At 46.5% G+C, this 26359-nt stretch overlaps 1 protein-coding gene across 3 annotated transcripts in view; it reads right to left on the reverse strand.

Annotated features, from left to right (window-relative positions):
* The window catches only part of SEPTIN11 (septin 11), a 61232-nt gene that overhangs the window by 29654 nt on the left and 5219 nt on the right, over nucleotides 1-26359 (reverse strand). For all 3 annotated transcript variants that reach the window (XM_040585902.1, XM_040585894.1, XM_040585889.1), the window contains exon 2: nucleotides 1520-1634. In XM_040585902.1, the coding sequence (XP_040441836.1) occupies nucleotides 1520-1634 (115 nt within the window). The remainder of the gene's footprint in view (nucleotides 1-1519; nucleotides 1635-26359) is intronic.

Genomic DNA, 26359 nt, shown 5'->3' on the forward strand with positions numbered 1-26359 from the left:
GTTTTAGTGAGCTCCTGATGTGAATGCAATGATGCTGCATGCTGTGCTAGATGGGCTTTGCAGCCTTTTATCAACGCACACCGCAATTAAAAGTATCACATTACAAAGCCAAAGTTACTTGTGTTCTTTCTCAAAACATGATTATTTTTAATTTTTTTTTTTTAAAGGGGGGGATGTCTGTTCCTTGGACAACTGCAGCAATTTGTGTGAAATTCTCGTATGGGGCAAAAAATAGTTGCTCACCACATTTTACAAGGAAGAAAAAAAAAATCAGTTGGACCAAATTGCTATGTTAATGGAGACATATCAAGTCATGCTAAGGAGGAATATTTACTGCAAGAGAAAAAGGCAATTCATTTATGCCATTTTGATCAAAGAGCTGCCTGCTAATCGGGCTGTTCCCTGCTGAATTTTAAAAGGATTCGTGCTGCTAGGAGAGTCACGTGAGAGTTGGTAGCTGGAGTGTGCAGAAGTAGAACTATTCTCTTATCTCCTTCTTCAACATACAAAGCTAGAGAGGAGTCTAGTTTGTTTGCCAGATTTCTTTTCAGACTGCTCACCCTGCACTGCAGACATAAATCCTGTTTGCTATAGAAAAATCACATTCAGAGGGTTGTGGATTCTTTTTCCAGCTAATTAGTGTAACTAATTAGAAGGGACAATACTTCCTCCTTCTTGCAGGCTTAAATGAACAATGAATGGAAAGATGATGTTTGCAGACTGCTCTGCCAAACTAGGAGTAAAACTCACCGTTTTTGTCAATTTACAGAACTGCATTGTGAGGGCACCTTGAAGAGGTCCACCAATAGGTCAAAGCTCTTTTGGCACACAGCTCCTCAGGGCCAAGCAATGGATTTCCAATTGCATAGTATCCACAGAGTGCCAAGACAGGAGGTACCTCTCTGTAGCCAAGGGAAGAAGTTACCTCCCCATATTTCATCCTCTGAACAATTTGGGAAATGTAACACAGTAACTCAGGCTATAAAACTAACTTGCAGCACACAGAGTAAATACAGCAGAGAACAGGTGACAGGCTTTGTTCTCAAGTGCATCATTTGGAGACTAAAAGTGGTATAATTTCCAACTGGAGAAACTAAGAATATAATGAGACAGGCAGGCAAAGCCTGGAAGGGAAGGAATGCAAATTATTGAGAAACTCTGTACCCTATCCAGAAAAAGGCAGATTTAAGTTAACATTTTTAAAAAAATTAATTTACTTTCCAAGTTGGCTCAGTTTCCTTATGGGCAGCCCTTGGGGAAAGCGGAGCCACAGGAAGATCAAAGGGTAGATTTTAACAACTAGAGATTTCCATGTTTTGACTCAGGGGACAGGGGAGAGAAAAGGAAAAGGAGGATACTAAATTTTACCCTGGAGCAGCTCTGGGAAGAAACTTCCCTGCCACTCTGGTCCCCACTGGCTCAGATCCTGCCCTTCGCAGGAAGGAGAAAGTGCTAATTTGTGGCTACTTGTGCTCCCCCTTGGCACGAGCTGACAGCCCAGCGACACAGGATGACTTACCCACACAGAGGATGTTGAAGCAGAAGCCCTGAGATGTTGACTTGTTGACCAGCTGATCAGGGAGGCTGTCGAAGCCCACGTGGCCGGAGAGGGACAAGTTCCTAAGGTCATCACTCTGTAAGACCAAGAAGAGAGGCATTTACCAGGGTTGCAACACCCCTGTGAGGGAAGAAGTCTGTGCCTAGTCCCATCAGAACTGTGTAATGACACAGAAGTTTCTGGGACACAGGATCTTTGTGTCTTAGGTTTGCCTCCCAAATATACTGTCCTTTTACTTCTATCCAGCTCTCCACTGTGGGGCTCAAACTGAAACGTCCCCAATCCCAAGGGATGCAAGCACAACCAGACTGTTTCTCCATGCCTGAGGCTAATAAACCATGATTCTGTACTGATCTGCAACACCCAAACATTGTTTCTGAAGCCTCAGCATCACATACTCCTACAGTTACCCACAGGTTATTTGGGCAGATACCTGGAAGACACACGGTGAAACACAGTTGTAGCTGCAATGAGACCAATTCCTGTTTAAATTGGTGAAGCAGCTGTATCTGCCTCCTTTGTGCCCACTGTACAGCTCTGCACCAGAAACCAGCCAACTCCAAGGGCTGGAACCTTTCGAGGTCCCCAAACCACCCAGTGAGGCCAGCTCTCCCAAAGAGCACGTGAAAGAGGGACATAGGTTGTGATGTGGTCCTGGCTGCAACTCCAAAACCTAGTCCTGATAGAAACCTGTGTAGACAAGCAGAGAGGAAGCTCATGCTCTCCTCAGCTCAGTCTGCCAAAGGGAAGGAGCAGCTCTCTCAGACTTGCTCCATCTTCCCAGCAGTACGAGGGAAACACCAACACTTCTGCTGCAACCCTCCGGCATGGCCACAGCAGGACATAGCTTAGATAGCAACACTGCCTCTAAAGCCAGCTAAATCTCTTTCCAGCTTTTACAGGCCTTGACCGGAAGCGAAAAAAGCAAAAAAGCAGGCATGCTGCTCTGCGGATGCCTTGGTTTACAAATAACCTCCTCCAACACGAGGTGAGAAACCAGGGCACTGTTGCCAGTGTTTCCTGCATGACTTACAAAGCCCACGGCGCTGCCCCTCCATGCCTTCAGCAGGAGAAGCAGCCAGGCCAGGCACCCCAGAGATGCAAGGCACCCCGGGGACCCGCTCTGCTCCCTCAGCTGCCTGGGCACCTGAGCTGGTGACGTCAAACACCGCAAGGCAGTTTTTAAAGTGGGTAATGGGGCAGCACAGACCTTGCACGAGGCAGGTTGGAAACAACTCCATGATTATATTTAGGACTTTTCCACAACTGCTGTACAGTAATTCACAGAGAGGCTTGGAATAAGAAGCCAGCCCAGTTATCTCTTCCCTGGCAAATCGCTGTTATGCCAACATCCTGAGCACAGACAAAACAAAACACAAACCAAAAAACCCACCAACTCAGCAGACTTATTTCACACGTGTTATTTCACACGTTTTTCTCCTAAGTTCCTTGTCCTGAAGATACTAACTCAAGATCCTTAACTGAAGATACTAACCTTTCTCCAGACATTTCCAGCAGAGTCACTCCGCTGAGGCCATACTGTTGAGCTAAATTACAGTGTGGGCAGTCTCAGCCTGGTTTAGAGACGCTGGAAGCACCAGCTTCTTTTCCACAAAATCAGTGGGCTTTGCACCAGACATGGAGAAAGACACTCTTCGGTTGTTAAAATAAGAATCAAAAGCGGAGGAGGACTTCCCACTCTCTGCACAATTTCTCAGCACCTCCACTTCCCTCCCCAAAACATACAGACCAGCCATCAAATGCAGAAGAAATAAGCTACATCTGGGCTGAGTGCTGATGAAAATACCATTCAGACTTTAAAAAAAATAAACACACATACAAAAATTCACTGAGAAAGGCAACATCTCAAAGTAAAAACATCTAGGTCTGTGCCATCAGCACATAGCACAAAGGGGCAAAAGGCTCCTTTTTGCCATGCTGGCACGTGCAGCTTGACACCTGCACTAGATACATAAGCCTTCTCTTAACATCTGAACCAAGCTTGTCTGCAGGCTTAATGCCAATACACCAATTCAACTCCGTCCCTCCATATACTATTGGGCGGCTATTCACCTGCACCGTACCACAAAAGCCTAAGGTGATTAAGAGATGCCACCTCCTTCACTCAGACTGGGTTAAAAAACCCACCAAAACAAAACCAACACAGAAGAGACCATCACCTTATTTACCCACGACAGTGATTTCCCTGGAAAAGTCCCAAGCAATGGAATGAGATGCTGGGATTTAGGCATAATGATAATGGGTTAAATATTTCTAACGTTAGTATTTTTAAAATGCCAGTAGGCTTGGGTTTATGATTGAGTGAAGGGAGCTAGAAGCAGAGCCCAGAAAGCAATAGGTACCCGTGACTCCCAGGCTTCACAGAAAGTGGTGGGTGTTGAACATCTCTCAGCACAGCACCAATATCTCTTTCCCTGATATATTTTGGGAAAGCAAGTACTGCCTCATCATCAGTTACTCAGCAGGAACAGAAGCAAGAGACTCATCTCTTGCATCTGTGTCAGTTATTTTTTGTGGCATACCTTCCTTGGTTTAGTTCCCTCCCCTTTCTGTTTTTTTCCCTGCAAGTGGCAAACATTAACAGTGGAAAAAACCCAAAACCTATCTCTATGCTTTCCAATACCAAGCATTTTTCAGAAGCTGTGCTGCATAACGGGAGACAGAAGCATAGCCTGGTATCTGCCCCAAACACCAAAACACTCATAAAAAGCTCGGAGGCCCAAGGCACGAACAGAGATGCAATGCAAACCCAAGTCTCCACCTCCCCCAGCACTCCCCAGACTGCAGCACATCTTGCTGAGTAGGGCAGACACAGAAAATATGTGCATTTCTGCAAGTGCAGCACACACAGACATTTTGGACAAGGCAGGAGAGCCAAAGGGACTAGAATTTCTAAGTATCTCCCTCCACGCACAAACAAAAGCATTGTGCAACAGAACTGCCACTCCAGTGCATGCAGGTGGACTTGGAGAGCTGGTACGTTCTGGGGGGAAACACAGGCTGCTCCTGAGAGGACGGATTTAAAAGGGGGATGTGCACACTGTGTAACCTCTTACCACTGCAGCCAGGCCTCTGCTCTCACTTTCACCCTTGTCAAGGGGATAGCTTAACTCCTGCTTAGTAACTACAGGGATGCTGACACAAGGAGAAGAACCCTGCCCCCCCTTCTCTGCTCTCCCCACAGCAGAGGTTTAGACGGCAGGCTGGAAGCTGCAGCACCTTCCACAAGGCTCTGTGGCCCCTTCAGCCAAGGCATAGGTCTGCCAACAATGCCAAGCTGCAAAACCACAGTGGACAATTTTACCAATTAGCCCAATTACATTGGACTGGGCAGTTCTGGATTTACTAGCTCAACACTGCTGCAGCCTTCAGCCCTTGGGCTGCCTGACAAAGGGGTAAGGAGTGAAACCAGTGCAAACTCAAGAGCTGCTCAAGAGCTCAGGTTTTATCCACACGGAAAGGAAGCCTTTTCTGGAGAGCAACAAGCATGATTGCTCAGTGTATAATTAGCAAAACAGGCAAGTGATTCACGCTTTCAGTCTGGCAAAACAGAAGTATTTAAAAAACAACGGGATGCTAAGTCAGATGGCCGCGCTGCTCTGGCTGTGAATCACTGCGACAAGCTCCTGAGAAGAGTCAGTGGGCTGAGTTTTGGTCTCAGCTGAGTCATCCCACTGCCAACTGGGCATCTCCAGCTGAAGTGTGGTCAAAGACTGATACAGGCAAAGGCTCCTGCCCAACAGAGACAAGCCCAGAGCCTCCATGTGCACCCAACAAGCCAGGGCAGCAATGCTACAAGCATTCACTTATTCCTCCTGCCACGGGGCTCTTCTCCCAGAGCAAGGCAGAAGTGCTGCCCGGGCACTTCACCCCAAGTGGAAAAGCATACCATCACCCTGCTTCACCAGCTTCTTCCCAAGGGTATTCCCCATTTTTCCCCAGCAGATAAGCAGAGCTCAGAACAACTCCTCTCTTTCCCCAGTACACCTAAATACACTCCTGGACTCACACAACTCCTCAGCTGGCTCCCACAGTAACATAGTCCTACAGGACGCCTTCTTAACACACAGACAAGTCACTGTATCTGGAACTGCTGACCTCTTACAAGCGTGCTAGAAGAATAACTGTTTGCCAAGCACCTCACCGTGCTTGCAGCTTCAGGAGTGATGGACAAGATAAGCATGGATAGAACTGCAGCTCCATAGACTGCAGTTCAGATGGCAAATTTGCACCAGATATACTGCCAGACTTGGGAGTCCGGATGTTCTCAGATGTCAGAGAGCTTAAGACATTCCAAAAGCAGTCTTAATTTTCAAACTCTTCTTTAAGATAGTCATGCCTCCTTTACTGAATCCCTTATTATAGGGCAAATCTTCCCTCCCTCTTCGTGTCCCATCTGCATGAGCAGAAAGCAATTCTGAACCTCCAGAGCTGTATGCTAACCCCTACAAAAACTACAGAGCAGCATGAAGAAATAAATGCTTGTTTACTGAGAAAGATGCTGATCACTTTTCTTTGCAGAGTGACCTACAAGGCATCCCACAGTTGGTATTTCTCGGGTCAACAACAATCTTTCAGATGCTGTTATCACAGCTGCTGGTTTTAACTCTAGATGGGTAAGGAAAGGGGTAAGTAAAGCACAGACAGGTCTCCAGAGGCACAGCGTCTACTACTGCCATTGCTGCGAAGAGATTAATTGCCAGGACCCTACATCCTAGCGCTCTTAATTTTAAGGGGGGAAAAAAACGTCTTGCAAAACAACAAGAACAGGTTTGCAATCTTGGAGCCCTGTCAGATCCAATTCAGATCTGGTTTTCTTCATACATAGCTCCTGGTGGCAAAGGTTTTATAGGTCAAGCAATGCTGTAATGGATGCTCTGTGGCAAACAGCGGCTTTGCCTGGATGTAATTCAGTGAAGCTTTATAAAACCATTTGGCTGATGGGGCATGTGCAAGGAGAGAATCAGCTCATTCTTCCTAAGCCACAGTGGCTTGGCAGAGCCAGCAGGAATAAGGGAAAACTTATTTTCCTGATTGGAGTCAGCAACAGTATGCCTCCGCGCAGATGGGAAAGTGGATATCAAGGTGGGTACCATCTTCAGAAACACATCACTTCTCCAGAGGCAGCACAAAGCAGAGCCATATCCTTACACTTCAGAAGGTGTCTGGTAGCTGACCTGAGATAAGGCAAAGTTACTCTTTGCCTGGGTAGAAGAGTGTCACTCCCAAAAGGCCTAAGAAAGAGGAGGGTTCACAAGGACACCTGCATTTGTTGCCCCGGTCTGCTCTCCCCACTCAGGAATTAACCATGATGACAGCTGTTCCCTGAACCCAAGCAAGCTCCTGGCTGAGACCCTTCTGCTTTAAGGCTGCCAGCAAAATATTCCCCTTCAGCCCCTCCTGGCCCACTGCTCCTGGCAGCTGGGGGTCAGTTTCACATGGCCTCTGAAGAGTTAAAGAAAACAAAAATGAGCCTCAAATTCAAGAGGGAAAAACGCTGGTATGCAAAATATTGAGCTCAACCACAAATATGAAGCAAGTGTTTAGTTATTTGGGGCCACAGAATTTAGCAGGCACCTTTAAGAAATCCTAAAAGCTTTTATTGTCAGCAGCTCAGGCCAGCTACATTTTTGCCCCATTACTATGCACGCGTTCCCGTGTTTCTGAAGTAACCTTAGATGCTGCATCCAAAGCCAGGGACCTCTGAGATACTTTAATCTGCCTAGACAAAAAGGTGGCTCCAGAAAGAGCAGAGAGCACAGAAGCAAAGAGGAGTCAGCAAGAGATGGGTCTGTTGTCCCCTCTCCATGTGTTAAACCTGACAGCTGGGGTTCCCTGTCGGCAGGGCACAAAGTATTCCCAGTGCCTATGCCAGAGCCAAGCTCACTGTTAAGTTCCCTGAAACAGCACCCACAACCCCCATCCCTTTCCTTATACAGACTTCAGTGATGGCTAAACCCTTAATTCTTGGGCAAAGGAACTCAAGCGGGGGGGGCGGGGAGGGAAACATGACAAGAAAGAACAACTCCTTTCCCCTCCTTGCCATGGCTAGTGCAGTCATGCCACAAGAAAACAGCCCATAGCAATCAATCAATTAATCACGGAAGGAAGGACTTTGTTGTTGTTTGAGGCCAGGATAACCATCAGTGTCACTAGCAGAGGAGGGGGAGTTCCTGTCTCTGCTTCTGCTGCTGACCAGCCACAGGCTTGGGCAGATGCCTCCACAAACTACTGGTGTCTGGGAAGTCTTTTTTCTTTCCCCCTTTCTTTTCTTCCCTTCTCTCTCAACAGGGAAAGCACACCCCTTTGGAAGACAAATTCTCATTCTGTAGATTGTGTCAACAAGCCATGAAGATGCATCAGAGGTGGGCAAGCCCGATGGCTAACGTCTCCTGCCTTGCCATCAACCCACCAAGTGACTCACTGCTGCAGGTATTGCCCCCAAGGGCTGGACATCCTTATACTATCTTGCTCTTCCAGAATAAAAGCTGGCACCAGCTGTAGCTGCTTAGAGTCACACAGCTTCTCAATAGTGTGTGTGCTTCATTCAGTTAAGTCCCTTGCAGCAGCCCTCTAGCAACATCGAAAACAACTAGGAGCCAGGTCTCCCTACTCCCAGTAACAAGAAAAACCATCCACAAAGTGTTATGCCGCAGTTGGCTCCCTTGGCTCAGTCACCACAGAGGTCACAGGGAACACAAAAAGGCTCTCCTTGAACATGCTGGTTTTTCCCTCTAATCCCAGAGAACTGGGATAGCAGAAAAGGTTATTTTATGGGAGGAAGGCTGGAAGCAACTTGGCCAAAGCAGCCGGCAGCAGCAGACTGAGAAGTGTAGGCATGGGTCTTGTGCTGCCCCTCCTTGCACAGAATATTGCTCTACAAATACATGAGATTTTACCCAGGGAATCACCAGTCAAAGGAGGCTGCCAGCAAGACAAAGCAAGGGGTTCCCCTGAGGAGACACCCTCAGAGACTGGGTGATGCTGGACATGTGACATTAGCAGCTACACGCAGAAGCAATCCTCTCCCGAAGGCTGGCACTCTAAACGAATCCAGGATGACACTGCAGGAGGACAGCAAGCAGGCATCACAAGCCAGCCCCTGCCCAGGTGCAGCCCACCCAGGCTGTGCCTGCCGGTGGAAAATCCGCTGCCCCAGTCCCAGATCCCCCAGCACGGATGCAGTGTGAGGTGGGAAGCCCAAGGCCCATCTCCCCGACATCCAGCACCAAATAGCCTGGTTTCCAGCAGTTTGCAGTCCCTGCCACGCAGCAAGGACACGCTCCCCGCGGCCCATCAGCCCATCGAGCGCTGCTGTTCCGGCGCCTCCAAGGCACGCTGGCAGGGAAGCGAGGGGAACTGCTTACATTGGCAAGCTGCAGCAACTCAGCAGGAGGATGGAGAAAAAGGATACAGTCGCATTCTTCTGGGAAGAAGGAAGTCAGCAAAATCTGACAATTCAGAAGTGGCTGTAGAGAGTGGGAATGAACATTTGTCTTCCAGGCAAAATGTTTGGCTAAAGGTCAGCACAAGCTCAGAGCACTAACAGTTCCATTTATGCCAAGAACTGACATAAAAGACATTTTCCTCCATAGGTTTCCAAAAACCACGGACCTTTCTATTTGCAGTAAAAGTGACTAATGCTTCTAACAGCCCCTGATGTCACAAACTGCTAACCAGCAAAGAAAAAAAAAAACCCTGGACTCTGCGGATGATAAGGACCACATGTGCATTCCAGCAAGGCTTGTAAACTCACTGAAGGGAAGAAAAAAAAAGAAAAGAAAAAAAGGAGAGAGGAAGGAGGAAGGGGGTGGGGGCAGAGATTTAATGTGACAAAACAAGAAAGAAGTCCATCCAAAGGCAGAGCCCAATGAGAACCAGATGCTCTGTGCTTCTCTGGCCCATCTCTCTCCTGACAGGAGGACAACATGCAACTAACTGCCTCTTTGACTGCTGGTATGAGGTTGATGAAATAAAACAGGAGTTATTCAGTACCAGGCTCCCCAGGTTGAAACGCTCCACTCCTCCCATTCCAAAAAATGGTGTGTGATTTATTGCAATTTCCCCACCTTTTGTCTTCTGAGGTGCCACATGCAGTGAAAGGCAAATATATCCCTTTTAACATCCCTAGCCATCCCCTCTCAGCCAGGCACCGCGGAGGAAGTTGGAGGATCCTTTACACCAGCACCAAATGAGATGTTTTTGATGGGGACCATGGCCCAACAGACCACCAGCTGCTGCACGGCAATACAGCACACGAATCAGCCTGTACCACTACGCCAGTTTACACCAGCAAGTATAGAAGGCTGAATATTTGTTAGACTTGAGAACATGTAATCTGAAGAGTTAAAAGCAACTCTGATCAGCAGGGCAGAAGCTAATTGGGAGATGGCAGGAAGGCATGTCTCTACATGGACGTTAGAAATGCTTTTTCTGCTCCCCCCACCACTGTCCCAGTTCTTTCACCCCTTTTCCAGCCCTTCTGGCTACACACTCCCACATCATCACACATACAGATATAGTCCAGCAAGACAGCAGGGAGGGAAAAACCAGCAACAGCCATTTCCTTCTGTATTCCACTGTCATGCACTTAAAATAGCCCTCAAACAGCTGCATCGCAGGCCATTAAGTGGATTTATACTTTGCTACAAGTCTTTAGTTGGAGGCACAGCGCAGTACGGGACTCGACACAGAAGAAAGTGTGATACATGAACCCAGCGAGGCTCCTGGGCACAAGAAGGTAGAATTAACACAAACCTGGGAACAGAGCATCTGATCCCATTGCCAAGTTTTCTTCAAACCTTCCCCAGGCTTCCACCAAACTCCAGTCCAGTTAAGGGTGTGAACACAACCAGAGCAAAATACAGAGATCTTTGGAAAGCAAAGCAGCCCACAGGGCTTGCTTATAAAACTGTAACAAGGCAGCACTGTTCCAATACCTGAATCAAATTAAGGGCCACTCCAAACATAAAAAGCCACAGCTTTCCTTGCTAGATGGTGCAGGCACAGCCAAGTAGGACTGGCTTGTAGTTCCTTAACCCTGTGTTTTCTTTCCTGAAAAACTGTAGCCGCAAATCAAGGGCAGAATTTGTCAGCTCCTATTCAGCAAGCTCCAGGACTGAAAGGTGCCCCAAATCATGCTCTGGATAATTAATTAGTCCTGCAACAATCTGCAGATTAGGATCTGCACCGATACAGTGTCCTGCAGCTTGCTCAGAGGCTGGTGGGGGATAACACGGCACAGTGCTACCCTGCACACAGACATGCTACGGTTGTCTGCACAAACCCAATCTCCAAGTAACGCACACAGCTGCATATATAAAGGCATATAGCTTCAGATAATTTATTTACCAGTTCTTCTGAGTCTAGACTAAAGAGTACAGATTTATCACAGTAATTGTCTTCATATCAAAATCTTAAGACAATGCTGATATACAGACATGGTTTCTACAATGCCCTGGTACCACAGCAGCAAATACAAACAGGTTTTGACTTAAAAAAAAAAAAAATATATATATATTAAAAAAAAATAATCATTCCGCCATGTGATTTGACATGGTCAGTGCACTGGCATCTCGTCTGGGGCTTGGAGTTACAGGAGGACCTAAATGAAGCAGATACATGTACTCTTTGGGAAAGCCCTACCAGGACTTTTAGGGTCCCAGCAAGTGCTAGACACACAATGGAATTCCTTAGGGAAACTTCACTGGTCCAGTACCACCAAGGAAGTGTCAATCCAGTATCAACTGGATTGAAAGAGCCGTCTCAGACCAGCTCTTCTGAAATTCATATGCAACACGCACATGCATATATGACACTAAGGATATCAAATAAAAGGCTAGAGAAAACATTTTGGATTTAGACAAGTCCAGTGCTTTTACTCTCACTAGCTAATGTTCCCTTGAGTGTGGTTCTGACAAAGTAATGCAGATAACAAAGGAGAAAAAACAGATTTTAATGCATTTACAGCATGGTCTAATTTTCTGAGTGTTAAGCCATAGCCCTTGCATCTGCTTAGAAAAGGAAAACTGGATGTGCATAGCCTCTTACGGTACATGAAGCTCTTCTACGGTGCCAGTGAAGTCATTCACCATTAATAATAAAAGGATAGCAAAGAATACAGAGGATTACAAATAACATTGTTTGTCTTAGTGTGCAGTTTTCTCTCTTCAGCAGGAGCGGAAGTGGAATTAAGTTGAACTGAATCTGTGTGCAGAGGAAAAGGTCAAGGTTTATTGAATTATTTAGGTGACAGTTTCAAAATGTTAGTCTGTAGACTTCAAGCTCTCAGCTGACTCAACAGCAACTCCTCGCTTGCCTTCAACCAGTCTTCATTCTCCTGCCTTTAACAGGGAAAGGCTACATAAAAATTTTCATAAGTAGTACATAGCTTCAAGGAGCAAGTCCCCATTTTAGCTGAAGTACTTCCTTCCCTCCACCTCATTAATTCCAAATTTTTGACGTTGCCTTGAAACACTGTGTTTTGTCTTTCCAAAAATATCGTCAGAGTTGTTCCAGAGGAAAGCACATCTGATCTAGGTCTGCAGCACAGTCATGACACTGGTATCATTAGGAGAAGATGGGACCAGAAGGCCATTCCACACGAGGCTTTTTACCCGCCTGGTGTTTTGCTGCACTGATAGACTGCTCCAAAGACTTAACGTTTCTGGACTCGATAGGCAATGCAAGACAAAACATTTTTCTCGCATGCAGCCCACAGACAGGAATGTTCCCACAGTCCTCTCCACATCCATCACTTGCAAAGGGGCAGGATGGCCAAGGCATTTGATGAACACTACAATCCTGGTGATGCTCCAAGTCATAAAGAATCCCTGGACGGGACACCAGCAACTGCCCAACATACACTCCAAAATGTTTGAACTCCATAAATGCAGAAGAGAGACAGCTAAATAAACATTTACAGCACAAGAAGAAAGGATTAACTCTCTAGTCACAAGGAACCCAAGGATGAGCTTTACAGCTCCAGTTTTTGATTGTGGCAGAGATAAGCCTTTTATCCCAATCCCTACAAATGGGGAAAGTCCCCCTCTGCCCCACACCTATTTTCCGCACTAGAGTTCATGTTGAGCTATTCCTCCCCGCACGCTGAAAAGGGAAAAGGCTCTCCTTGCACTCCAGCTGTTCACAACTACCTACAAGTAACACCACGTGGAAGATGCTACAGAACTGCGAGCCCCCACCGCAGCACAGCCAAACTCCCTTCTGAGGACGGAACACTTCCGTCCTCTCCAAAACATGTCCTCAGCCACCGCTGCAAACAGACCAGCAAGGAAATCCAACTCACATGATTTTTTTTTTTTTTTTGCCTGAGCCAGAGGAACTATCCATGAAGTCACAGAGACATTCCACCAAGCGGATGTCTCCAAGAGGGAAGCGAGAGACTCGAAATTGCATCTCCTGCTGAAGCCAGCCTGGGCAGCCCCAGCCAGCACCAAAGTAGAAAAAAAAAAATCATTTTTTCCTCCCTGTCCCCCCAAGCACCCATACATCAGACTTCCATGACTGCAGACAGCCAAGCATGGGTACCATCAACTTCATCTGCTAATTAACTCAGGAGGAGCCCGTGTCAGCAAGCAAGCGAAGACAGCCCAAATTAAGCCGGCTACCTACCATCTGGAACAAGTCAGCCAGAATGAGGTTTTGCAGACACTACAGCCAAGGCAGAGAAACCTCGCGCTGCCTCCCTGCCCTGTGCCGTGCCACAGCACAGTAATTCAAGGGGATCTTGATGGTGTTGCCAACCAGCATCAGCAGGAGACTCCTGCAGCCCTGACCATTCTCACCTCATGCTTCACTGGCTGCAGGTCACCCACAGGCAGGAATAAAAAGGAGCAGGTTGCTAGCGAGGCCAAACACTTCTGAAGACACTGGAAAAGTGGAGACTTTTTCATTGAAACACCTTACACCACTCACAAAGCAGGCAGACAGCAATACTGTTGCCTCCCTTCTCCGGACCCTCCAAGTGCTCTCACCTCCAAAGGTGGCTCAGGCAGACATCATCACCCTAAAACAAGAGTCAGAGTTTCCCCGCAGGAGACTATCCTGGGAGCTGGGCGCAGCAGGGAGAGATCCTTCCCCCAACTACAGGCAATGACACCTAATGTTAGGCTTGCCCAACAAGTTCCTTTTGCAGGGACCTATTTTTTTTACTGAGGCAGGAGCTCCTGGGGAATAAAATAAATAGTTTCATTGGTACAATTGGGAATATATTATCAAGGCAATGAGGCCACATCACAGCTCATTGGATGCACCAGGCTCCTGAGCTGTTTGAACCCAGCTTCCACCCCAGGGCTGGATCCTGGCAAGAGGCAGCAGGTCTGTGCCAGCACTGAGGGTAGAGGGCTTACGTGCAACCCCCAGCTTGCCAAGAAACATAACAGAAGGGAGGGTCAGCACCAGACCCCCAATTCCTGCCCTGCGCCCAGCCCCGGCACACGGCGTCTTCCTGGCAGAGCCTCTGAGCTCCACCAGGTGCCCCCTTCCCCAACTCACGCAGCACTTGCACAGCTCCTAGCTGTATTTTAGCTTGCAGCTCTCAGCCTCCAAAAGGCTGGGCAAGTTTTCCCACCAGATCACACCAGGAACTTCAATTCCAGCAGTCACCCCAGCCTTCCTTACTCTTTTTATACAAGTTGCGATGATTTCCTTAATGCAGCTTACTTCACAGTGAGGTGCTCCTTAGCAGGAAAGGACATGTTTTAGCCTAGCCACAGACTGTGATTTCTGAAGGCTACAGTTTTATCACCTTGAGTAAAAGCTGCAACATTGCCTGTGTGAGAGATGTCTAGAAGAAAAATGCTGCAAAGGAGAAAGGACCTGGAAAAGCAGATAAATCCATGGCATTCAGAATAAGAAACAGCCACACAGTTTGCCTTTATTTTCTTGCACCTTTACCTGTAGTCAGGCAGAACAGCTACTGAGGCAACTGAAATAAAGTCTGCCTGAGGTGGGGGAAATCCAGGCCGTAACTCCTCAGCAAAATGCATGAGCACAGACGAATCTGTCATATTAAAACTGCAGTGGCTACACACCCAACTGACTTGAGTGCTATAAGCAGGCCTGGCCATGACTAAGAGGTCTGGTATCATGAACTAATACTACTGTGGCCTCAGCTAAAGCTCAGAGATGACCTTTATCCTTCTCACTGCCTCTGTCTTCTCTCCTCCTTTGCCAGGGCTCGTACTCGCTACCAGGTTTTCCACCAAGACACCAACGATTTCTAAGCTGCCAGGCTCAGAACAGAACCTACTGCATGTCCTCCACTTCAGTGGTCTCCAAGCGAACACATGCACAGTTTCGGACATCCGAGAAGTGCCTGTCAGCTGTCACTTAAAAGAAAAAACCCATGTAACAGCACGTGTCTGAAAGACGGACAGATGAGCAGTGCTCTTCAGTGATGGTACTTTAACCAGAAACCCACTGCTCTCTCCTGCACACTGCCTCGGTCTGTGGGGAAGACAACTCAAGAGGGTGCGTGTGGAGGAGTGTTCACTTGGCCAGGTTCCCAAGCACGGGCAAGAGCCAAGCAATCACGTAGTCACGCATGGTTCAAGGGCAGCTTTGAGATCAGCACTTCCCCAGTGCCCCTGAAACCAAGAGAACAAGAATCTGCCTTCCCCGTGAGGTTAAGCTCAACACCATAAATACAATTGTGCATACACAAATGCGAGCCAACAGAGCAACTTCTTACTGAAACCTATGCAACCTCCCCAACAACCACCCATTTTATACCAAGCACTGTACTACAGAAATCTTTAAAGCCTGTAATAAAGGCTAATGTCAGGCTTAATAAAAAAAGGCTAAGTCACCAGTGATAACCCACTAGGAAAAGAACGACTGGGCATGAGTACAGTACGGTACAAGCTTAACAACCTGGCGTCCAAACCAGACACGCAGCTTGGAGAAAGACTTTCCTCAGCAATACAGCACTGGCAAACAGCAATTTCCCATCATCAAGGATTTCAAGCAGATTAGTTTAATCCTAATAATGCAAATAAAGCCAGATGCAAAACTGGCCTAGGTCACTACATGTGGAAAAACTTGCCCGTGATCCCCCCCTTCATGAATCTCTCATAATAAAGGACAAGCCTGTACAGTTACCTTTTTCCTCCTTTCCCATCCTCCAGCAACTGAGTCAGCTTGGTGCTACCAGGCTGGGTGTGCGAGGGGGGACACGGCTGGCACAGGGGCCATTTCAGTAATCAGTTTCTCTCCCAGTAACAGTGCTTCTGCACTTGTATCTAGTTGGATGCCCTAACACTGGAGACCAAACTCAACATTTGCATGCAGGGATATACCTTCAGGTGTTAGAGCTTCTTCCCTCCTCAAATTCAACTCCCAACAGAGAGGCTGCAAGTCCTCCTGTGAAGAGCAAGGGCTATGGAGGCTCAAGTGATACACCCAAGTCACACTCCATTTCTCTTTTTCTCACCCCACTCTCTGAGGTCAGACTACCACTGTTTAGGATCCTGCTCACAAAGTCAAAAGCAGGGATGCTGATTACTGTCAGCTAAAGGATTTAGAGGGGGGCTGGCATACGCAAGGAGGGAGAAAAGCCTCTCACAGCCCAAGCAGCTGCTTGCTCAAGGCCAAATATCACTCCTTGCCACAGCTGAATACCCAGGAGGCTCAGGTGCTCCAGGTGTGAAGTGCAGCACCACAGCATTGCTACAGGCCTGATAGACACCAGCTACCATCAGAGGCTGCGCTTGCTCCGGGCAGGTTCGTATTTTACAGCCTGCACATCTCAGGCTCAGTAGTGCTAGTGAATACCCTCAGCAAGTTTCTAAGAAGCATGTATCTAGATGTCCTAGGTAGGACTAGAAGTCCCCCTTCCTAGGGGAGGAAGCTCATTCTTTAAGAGATGAGACTAATTCCACGTTCAACTTCCCACAAACGCCAGTTATGCATCAGCAGTCACAAAAAGAAAAATCACCACATTAAAGTCCTGGGGCTGGGAAGGGGGAAATTTCTTCAAGACTGTCCAACACAAAATGAAAAACAAATAAATACTCAAGGTCCCACACTTCCCGTCATGCAAGTAGGTTCAGATGCTACCAGCCCCTGAACTGTCAGCCAACTGGTATGTTTTTGTAAGCTTAGCTCTTCTTGGTGAACAACTTCAATTTTTGCTCTAGAAAAAGCGACATACATACCCACAAACTAAAAAGCCCAACAGAAACAGCATATAAACGCACAGGATAAGGAAATAAGAGAAAAATATTTTTTTAAATCTGTTGCTAGATTTATTAACATTAAGTACTGTTTTGAACAACTGCATGTAGACAACAATTTTCTAAATGAAAATACTAACAGTATGTCTATAAACAAACTTACATTAGTGGCTAAATTCTAGACACTAATTAAACACATCTGGTAACAGTAAAATCCTATTCTTTCTTAGAAGTAATTCAGAGACCTTGATCCAAAACCTTGATAGTCAACTTTGGAGGCCCCAAAGCTCCAGCCATGCAAAGTTTACTGCACCAGGAAAACAAAAACAAACAAACAAAATCCCCTAAAACCTCAGGAAGCGTATTGCACACTAACCTGACAACACACGCAAAGGTTTTCCAGTACTAAGAGTGCCATGGTCAGCAAGCCTGCTCTCAGAAAGCGGTCCCAGGGCACGCTGGCAGGAAAGGAAACAGTTCTGTCTTTTGTGGGCTTAATTCTCGAATTTCCTCTCATGTCAGCAAGGAGAACCAGCCCCTGCTGTGCACTCCAAGAACGTGCCCAGTATCACCTGTGCAGTAAGCTGATCAAAGACACTGCAGTCACATATTTAACAGCATAGAAGAGCAAACTGATTTATAAACTCAGGGCACGAAGCAGTCATGCATTAACACCATCATATACACTTAATCAAATTAATTCACTTAATTATGAATAACTGTCTAATAGATACAGCTATGCTCTGCATGGTTTCCCATGACTATTATAAGATCCCTCTGATAAAGCAATGCACATCCATAACTTGGCAGCAGGTCCATCATCAAGGCCTGTAATCCTATCAGCTATACTGGTCATTTGTCATTTTCCAGGTGCTTAAGAGGAAGGGGGTCTGACGGCCTCTGGCCAGCACTCAGCAGCAACGTAAATTAGCAGACACAGTTCTCATTTTGTACCTCTCTGAGCTCTGGACATCAGACATAAGTCCCCTTAGAATCTGTTACAATATTAACAACATACAGCTTTATGCCTTTTGACCTGATCAAGTATGAAGAGTTGCATCTCTAGAGCAAAGGAAACTTACTTTCTAGTCATTGGATTTTTTTTCCCCACATCTATTATCAGTAAGGGCATTTTGTGTTTGATCCCACCATCCTGTACATGTTGTCATTGTTCTCCACTGTCATGTGTCCCCGTCCCCCCACAAGGGTTCCACTAACAGCCTTCCTACAGCTATTTTTAAAAAAGCTCTCTGTCCCACCATGGTCCTTGGCAGAGCTGTGCGTTCAGTGATCTTATGGTATATGTCAAAGCTACAGAACATTTGAGAATTACATTTCAACCTGTCCACTAGAAAGCTCGACATCTGTAACAAGAGAGGCAGTCATTGACGCACATAGTAGGAGCAAGACTTGGCCTGGAAATGACAGGGGAGATGCTGTCAGGGCAGGCAAAGGGATAAGCAAACAAGTTACCCAAGGCTTCTGAAAGCAGCAGCTGCCAGCACAGCCAGGTCCGTACAGCCCCCGGTACCCACAGCTGGGAGAAGCAGTGCTCCTCGCTGAGCACACCGACCGTGGAGCCAGCTTACTTAGCCAAAACTATGGGGGTAGCTGCAAACATCATTTTTCTTCCTATGAAATGTGACATTTACTGGCAGTGCTCTGCTAGCCATAAACACTTCATCGTGCTTCCCAGCACCATGGCTCTGCCAGGAAAAGGCCTGCAGTAAAAACGTGGTTTGGTTATCAGTCTCTTTCAAAAGAAAGAGAAGATCCTGTACGTTACGGCCAACATTTATTTCAAGGATTACATGCTTTATGGGAACATGGGGTCTTTAACGAGAGAACAGTGAACTTGTATTTGAGCTGGTCACTGACCTCCCATACGGGCAATGCAGAGGTTCCCACTGCTTCAGCAGCAAGCTCACACCACCGGCACAGCCTCCGCAGAGCTCCAGCAGCCCCAGGGTAAGGCGGGCAGCGCTCTGCCCTCGCCACTTCCCTACAGGTGACAACTACAGGCTGGGCTACAAAATTGCCCCCTCTCAGGGATTAACAACCTGCCAGCCCCTGTGGGTCTTTGAGGAGTTTCTGCTTGGCTTGTTTCCCTATCTGACCCAACCGCCCAACCTCCACAAACAAACCTGACACAGGAGTTCCACCCTCCTGTCTAAAGGCCATGCCTTCTCCATCCAGTAGCTCAGGTGATGAAACACAAAATGTTTCTGGGCTGTAACCCCACTGCCAATACCCCTGCAGAAAGCAACCACTCCAGCTGCTCAGGTGCAAGCACTGCTCTATCGTGTGACCGCATCTGAAAGTGTAAGGTGCAAAGATACACCAGGCAACACAAATTAACTGCAGCAAGTCTCCTTGTAGCCTTCTGAAATTATTCTCAAAGCAGAGATTCTCACAACCAAACAGTGCACATGAACTTCTGCAAAGAAAGACAGTGAGATGCTCTGAGGGCAATTGCAATGGGTTAACCATTATTGAAAGTGTTCCTCAGGTGTGAGGATACACTTTGTTGTTAAAACCAACATGAAGGGAAAACGCCAGCCTCCAACAGTGCTTTCAGCCCCGCCACAGAGCAGCCAGATGAGCAGAGAGCAAACAAACCACAGTCAGTGGGAGGCAGTCACTGACCCTGCCCTACATGCTGTCAAAGGGTTCCCATTCACATACCAAGGCTCCCAAATGCCTTTGTGAGCTGGACCTTTGGCTTCTGATACCTTGGTCTTGCTTTGCCTGCAGTGGCGCGACAGTTTAATTAAAAGCAGGAGGCTGAATAGCTGGAAACAGGCAAGGGAGCGCTGATGGGTTCACATCTGGCTCTTGAGTTTGGTGCCAAGGTAAGACTTCCATTTCTTCAGCTGCAGAAAAGGCACCCAACACCAAACTGCCGAGCCAGATAACAGGCCTGTCATGGCACCAAGCTGCCTCAGAGCTGTGAGATCAAGCAACCTGGCATTTGCTCAGACAGCTCAAGTACTTGAAACAAGGGAATTGTCTTCCCAAATGACAGAGATACTGCAAAGGCTGCCTGGGAAAAGCCGGTAGCTAAGAACAACTCCCTGTTGCTTCCCACTTCTTGTTTGATGCATGAAGAATACTCATATCTGATATACTTCTGCTTACTTCAGAATATCCTGCCTAGAGTCCAGTGCCGCTCTGCAGAAGGGCCAGTCTTAAGGAACTAAGCATGACACTTCCCAACATTGTCCTGAGCTAATCCAATGTTATTTTTCCTGCAGCAGGCTGCTGCTCACAAGACCATAGGCAGAGGTTTGTGAACCACTGGCATTCACCCATGTGCTTGCTGGAATCACGTTCTTCCAAATTCATAAATTATTCCATACACAGGCTGCTGCAACATCCATTAGCTGTCAACGGACCCCAGCTACAAGGTTAAACTGGAGCAAGTATCCACCCCCACAGATGAATTAATGTTGGCCACCACATTCTGCTTTGGTTGTCTACTCCAGTCATGTTTGTGCTTTAAAGGAAAGCAAAAGCAGCCTGATCCCGACTTACTTTTAATTTCTGACCTCCTGTCAAGACTTGTGCTGGAGCAATCCATGCCACTGCTTGTAACAGACCAGCAAAAAATTAAACCCACGCTTTCAAATTTATTCCTTGATACACCCCAAAAGTGAACAGAACAAATTAGCTAACATACTACTCACCTGAACAGTCCAGCTGCTCAGACTTTTCCCAGTTAAACTAAACATATACCTGGTAGAATTCAAAGTCTTGCAATCTTATGAGTACAGACAATACATATTGCACTCCGCTTTGTTGAAATACATAGCTCAAGGACAATTTTTGGAAGGGAAGAATGGAAGATTTTGTAAGGCTGTTTCTCCAAATGACAATAATAAGCAGGAGGACTTGCCATTAGCTTGCATCTCCTGCAGTTACTTTTATGCTGTAGCTTTGTATAGCCACGCTATACTCTGCTTTCTCATCCTCTTTTCCCCCTAAGAGGTGTCGCTCCAAAGAAGTGTGATCTGGTGCCAAGGTGTGCCAGCCACCTCCCGTCCTGCTGCCTTGGCAGGAGAGCACAGAGGCAGCTCACGACAGGCTGCTCTCCTGCAGCAACATTTGCAAAGGCAGGCTGCCGGGCCAGCACACAGCCCCGCTGGCTAGGGTCCCACACAGGTTACAGGCTGCCCATACTAGACCCCATTTTTCTAGGCTCGACCTCAATTCCTTTTTTTTTCCTGGAAGCACCAGGATAGGCAGCAGGGCACATCAGGTATCCATCTGTAAGCAAAGAACTGAACTGTTTAGCTTGGCCGACTAACTATGCCAGCACATACCACGTAACAGCTGAGCACAAGTTGACCACAGAGCAAGAACGACTGTGACAGATGAGCAGGGGTGCTGCTGAGAGAGCAGGCTCCGCTGCACTGTGCTTCATCTCTCCACAGCAGCAAGGCTTTAAAGACCTGACAGAGCAGGTAAATCCTGTCACAAATGTACACAGCCAAACCAAAGGATTGGGGAAGACAAACATACCCAAAGGCAAATTCAGCTGCTCCGAGCGAGTGTTTCCTGCAGAGGACTAGGCAAGATTAGTTCACATGAAGGAGCTCTGACATGCTCTGCAACTCCAAGTGCTGCAGACCTCCCTCTCCTAAAAGTGGGGCACAATTCCCATGCGTGGTGCACGTTTTTGCCCTTGGCTTGAGTTATTTAATGAGATACCAAAGCAAGTGATCGCTGCATATTCCTTATTAACACTGCAAAGGCTGGAGATGCAGCAGTCTCCACCTCCACATCGCTCAGAGAAGTAGGTAATGCATGAAGCCACAAGCAGCACTGCATGGGCTGCTTATAGCCCAGAGCAGCTGGGGTCCGACAGGTAAATAACCAGTTCAGGAACTTGGTTTAAGCCTTCAAGGACAAAGGCTAACACCCAGCTCTTCCTCCCACAACCATCCAGGAGAAAGAGCTGCATTTGTACATGCAGTGTTAAGCTCCCACTCTGCATGCCACAGTACCAACACAGCACCAAGCGCCTGGTCCTGCGGCAGGCCAACACATGCTGACCCCAGGAGAGCAGCCCACCCTTGGGTGCATGACGTTTTTACTCACATCTCCTTGGGACACTCAGGAGCTCCCAAAGGTGCCAGCTGGAGCATAAACCTCAAGAGCAGACCTGTACAGCTCTCCTACTTGCATAGAAGCCAGGAGGACAGCACCCATCCAGCCATCTCCACCCTCCTTCCTAGCGTTCAGCAACACCAAACCAGAGATGCTGGGCCACGACCCTCCTCTGCAAGGCACTGCATCCAACCCGACACACCAAGTCCCCTGCCCTGAACAGCTTTCAATTGCCAAGGTATTTCAGGGCACACAGTCCAGAAAAAGACCTGTTTACCACAGTTAGTGTGGATGGGGACAGCACGTGCACACTCTTCTCTTGGGACTCCTTAGTCTCCATGAGTGTTTTACATGCGGACCAACCACCTCCTTCACACCAGAAACATCGACCATTTTTTAGCCTGTGTGAACTTTATACTTCCCTTCATTGCATGTAAACCGTATCACAGCTAGCCTGCCTGGATTTATACTTCTAGCTTTCTGGCTCATCCTACTTGAAGAAATCATCAGGTTGTTTGGTTAGGCTATAAAAAAATACTGCTTTCCTTAGGTTATATCAAAACCAAGTAGCACACATGCCATGGAAAAAATGCTTCTCTGAGCTCCACTCCCGGTGAGGCCAAACCTGGGGGAAATGTAGCTGTGTTCAGGAACAGACTGTAGTCACACATCAGACTACAATTTCAAATAATGCTTTTGTTTAAACAACAAAACCAAACCACCTCTGGCTTTGATGTTTAAGTGGTTCTGGCCTACCACAGAGAAACTCGCCATCTCTTAGGAATGCTCTATGTGAAAATTGCCCTCAATTGCATTTACGTAAACCCAGAGAAACAAGGTCAGTGGAGTTGCTCATGCTGCTCACTTTTAAGGCCTACTTACTGAAATTACTTGTTAAATCTCCTTGAAAACATAACTTGCGCATTATTGTATTTGAATAGTTATTTTCTTTAAAGTGTTTTTAATTAAAAGCATTGGTCTGCTAACACTTCTGTGCCACAACATCTCACTAGATTTGCGCAATAGGGCTAGGTTTGTAAAGGTAACTATGCCCATGCTACTAACTCATTGTTCACAGCTTTGCCCCTTACAAAACAAAGAAGGGAATTCTCATCTGCTTTACACATGGAGAAAACAAAGACATACCAAAATGAAGGTATCTGCCCAAGACCACCCAGCAAATCAGGAGCTGAAACACTTGCAGCGTGCCAGCCATTCAAGCCTTAATCCCAAGTGGGTCTTGTAATTAATGCTCTAATAATTAATAATTGCATAACTCCAAATGCTAAACAGCAAAGGCAATTTCCAGCAGGATGAATATTCAGCTACCTGGAAACACAAACCCGAAGGTCCCCTGACACTACTGCTTTTTGGCAATTATATATCAGAAGCCAAACTAAATTGTTCTAAATGTTCAGTGACCATCAACTGCGCATCCCAGAAGGGGCTTCTTTGAGAAGTTCTTTCTTTACAACTCAAGAGCATCAGGAAGGGTTTACCACTGCCTCGATGAAGAGCTGACCCAGGGCCAAAGCACAGATTTCCACGCAGGTTCTCCTCAGCACAAAGCAGCTCCTAGTATCTGGTGCCACTGTCCACCTCCACTACTTCCACCAGACACCAGGGACTTGGACCTGCGCTGCAATCATCAAACCCTCCCTTCCTTCCCCGCACAGCTGAGCCAAGCCTGTGAGAAAGACAGGAGCACTCTGCAAGAGCTCACTCAAAGCCAGGAAGGAGGGCTGCCTCCTGACTCTGGCCAGGGACTCGTTTCATGACTTCCAAAATCGGTCTGGCACAGTGGAAACAGATCTTCCAGGTGCAGAGGCAGCATCCTCCGACCCTTCTCATGGCACATCCCTGTGGGGACCCCTCACCCATCAGCCTTGACAGTGACCAGGGGAGCACCCTCAGGCCCCTGACAACCCGCTCCCCAAAGATGCTTAGCATCTCTCACCTCCCCAGGACGTTCAGAGAACTGACTGGCACCCAGCATCTTCTCAAAAGCAGGCTGAAGGCTCAGAAATCCTGATGACTAACCAACCTCTGAAGACAGATTTGAGGGGGCAGGGGGATAAAAAAAACCACCATAAAAATCACATAAATTGGGTCAAATGCTCCTGGAAAATACCAATTACTTTATATATAGCAGATTGCACTAGGATGTCATTTAATCTCAGCTTGCCATTGTCAGATATTAGCTCCAATTCTCTGCTTTGCTTCGGCTGCCATATTAAAGTGCCATGTATTCAATATTAATGAGACAGATGAAAAAGAATGAGGTTAGGTTGGCATTTTCTGTGATAAAAGATACTTTGGGGCAGAAAAGCATTCATTTATAAGCATTAAGGATGTTTCTTGGCTTGAAAATTACACATACTATACAGGAAATGAATGAAACCATTTTCAAATGTAATTAAAAAAACTTAATCTTCTAATTCTATAAGCTAGCGAAGGCATAATCATTGATTCATTGTTTCTTCTGTTAAAAACAACAACAGCAGCAAGTTGAGTTACCTGTCCACAACTAGGGAAAGCTTTACAGATAAAATTCCTGACACAGAATTTGAAAAATTACACTTCCCCCACCCCCACCCCAGTGTCTACACCCTTGCGCTTACACACGGGCAAAATATTTCAGTGTAGAACTGACCGACCAAGAAGAAAAAAAGGCACAATGAGACCTGCCATAGCTCAATCCGGACACAAAACATGTTTTGGGGAGGAAAAAGCAGCAGCCAAGTGATGTGGTGGTTAAGTGGTATGATTTACCACTACAGCAAGTCACCAGACGACCTAGCAAAATCCCTGCTCCTCTTGAGGTCTTGACATGAAGATTTGAGGACTGTGCATATGTTCAGTCCCAGATGGCTGTGTTAAGCCTTATAATCACTGTTAGCATTTACAGCTAGCAATATACCTGCTCACAGTATGACGACCTAATCTTTTAGCTGTAAGAGCGGAGAATAAGTGAGAACTGTTTCCAGCTATTTAATTCAGCAATTTCTGAAAATATCAGTCTTGACATCTCAAACTAGGAACAAAACAAAACCAATGACTACTGAGATATCATCAGCCATGCTGTTTCCAAGTTCATTCTGCTGATATCCAAAAAATTTAATTCTACCAATTAAAACAAAAGGAAAAAAAATTAAAAAAGGCAACAGAGAAAAGAAAAATCTTTAATCATATGAAGAAGAAAAGGAAAATCCAACTACATTTATGCACATCCTCTTTATTGGCAACTCTGTACATTTCCTATACACATCTGGAGGATGTGGGGTAATCCATGTTACTGCAGAGATGCCAAGAACGAGTGTCAATGATAACCAGATACCTTCACCTTTCCAGGTTGCAAATTTCTCATTTCCAAGCTAGGCTACTGCCTGCCAAATTTTATCCCAGAAAAATTAAACCAGGACCATCACCCTGCTATTCTTCATTCATCTGAAAGCTGCCAAAAGTTCCTAGGCTGACTCAGATTGGAGGAGATGGGTTTTCACAGGGGCTGAAAGGAGATGATTTCTGTGCTTCAAAACGCAAAGATCTGGCTGTGGCTACAAGTGGGAACCTCTATGTGAAAGAATAAAAGCAGACTTGCAATTCAATCTGCTGCAGTTTGAGCTCTCGTACTTCACTGCAAATCAGTCACTGTGCTACCCTGCGGAAGAGGGCAATACAAGCTCGCACTGTCACCAAGCAAGCCATCTACCCAGCTCACTCCTCTGCCACCTTAATTTTCTTTACAGACAAAAACAGAGGCAGCCACTACCAGACTGTCAGAAACTTAATTCAAGCCACGTTAATGTGCTTAAGCAAAGCATTTTGCACACTTGGTGCATTCAACACATCTGGCAAATAGATTCTGTTGAGTCTCTTGCTTACACAGGACGTTGTACTTCACTTTACACCCAGTTAACCCACCACAAAACACCCAGACTCTGCAGAACACTTTCAGATCCACAGACAGCCCCAAACAGTCCTGCAAATCATTTACAAAGATCCCCCTCAGGATTCAAAACACTATTTTTCCCCTTCCGTTCCCATCATGTGAGAGAGTTTAATATAATTTCTGAATTAAATACATGAGATGCATGCAGATTTCCAGAAGCAATTCATATTCGAACTACTGCTGTGCACTGCGATCAGTTCCCAGGAGCTGCTGGCAAAGCAGGCAACATCTGTGGCAAAACCAAAATGTTTCTAAAACAAGGCTTTTTCCATTAGCTTGCACCAAATATTCGTGACCAGATCTGGTAAAGAAATAACCTGCAATTACAGTACTTCAATAACATATTGCCAGCAGCTAGATCCCATCTGAAAATAAATCTGGGATGCAGAAATGTTAACAGAAAATCCAATTCGATAATAGAAGATCTAAAAAAGCTATAAGCTGAGATGGAAGAAAAAAAAACCCCAAAACCAGTAGTAGTCTGCTCTTTGCCATCACCTTATGAGAGATGCTACCGAAGAAAAC

Source organism: Falco naumanni, chromosome 1 (assembly GCF_017639655.2).
Source record: "Falco naumanni isolate bFalNau1 chromosome 1, bFalNau1.pat, whole genome shotgun sequence".
Taxonomy (NCBI): domain Eukaryota; kingdom Metazoa; phylum Chordata; class Aves; order Falconiformes; family Falconidae; genus Falco; species Falco naumanni.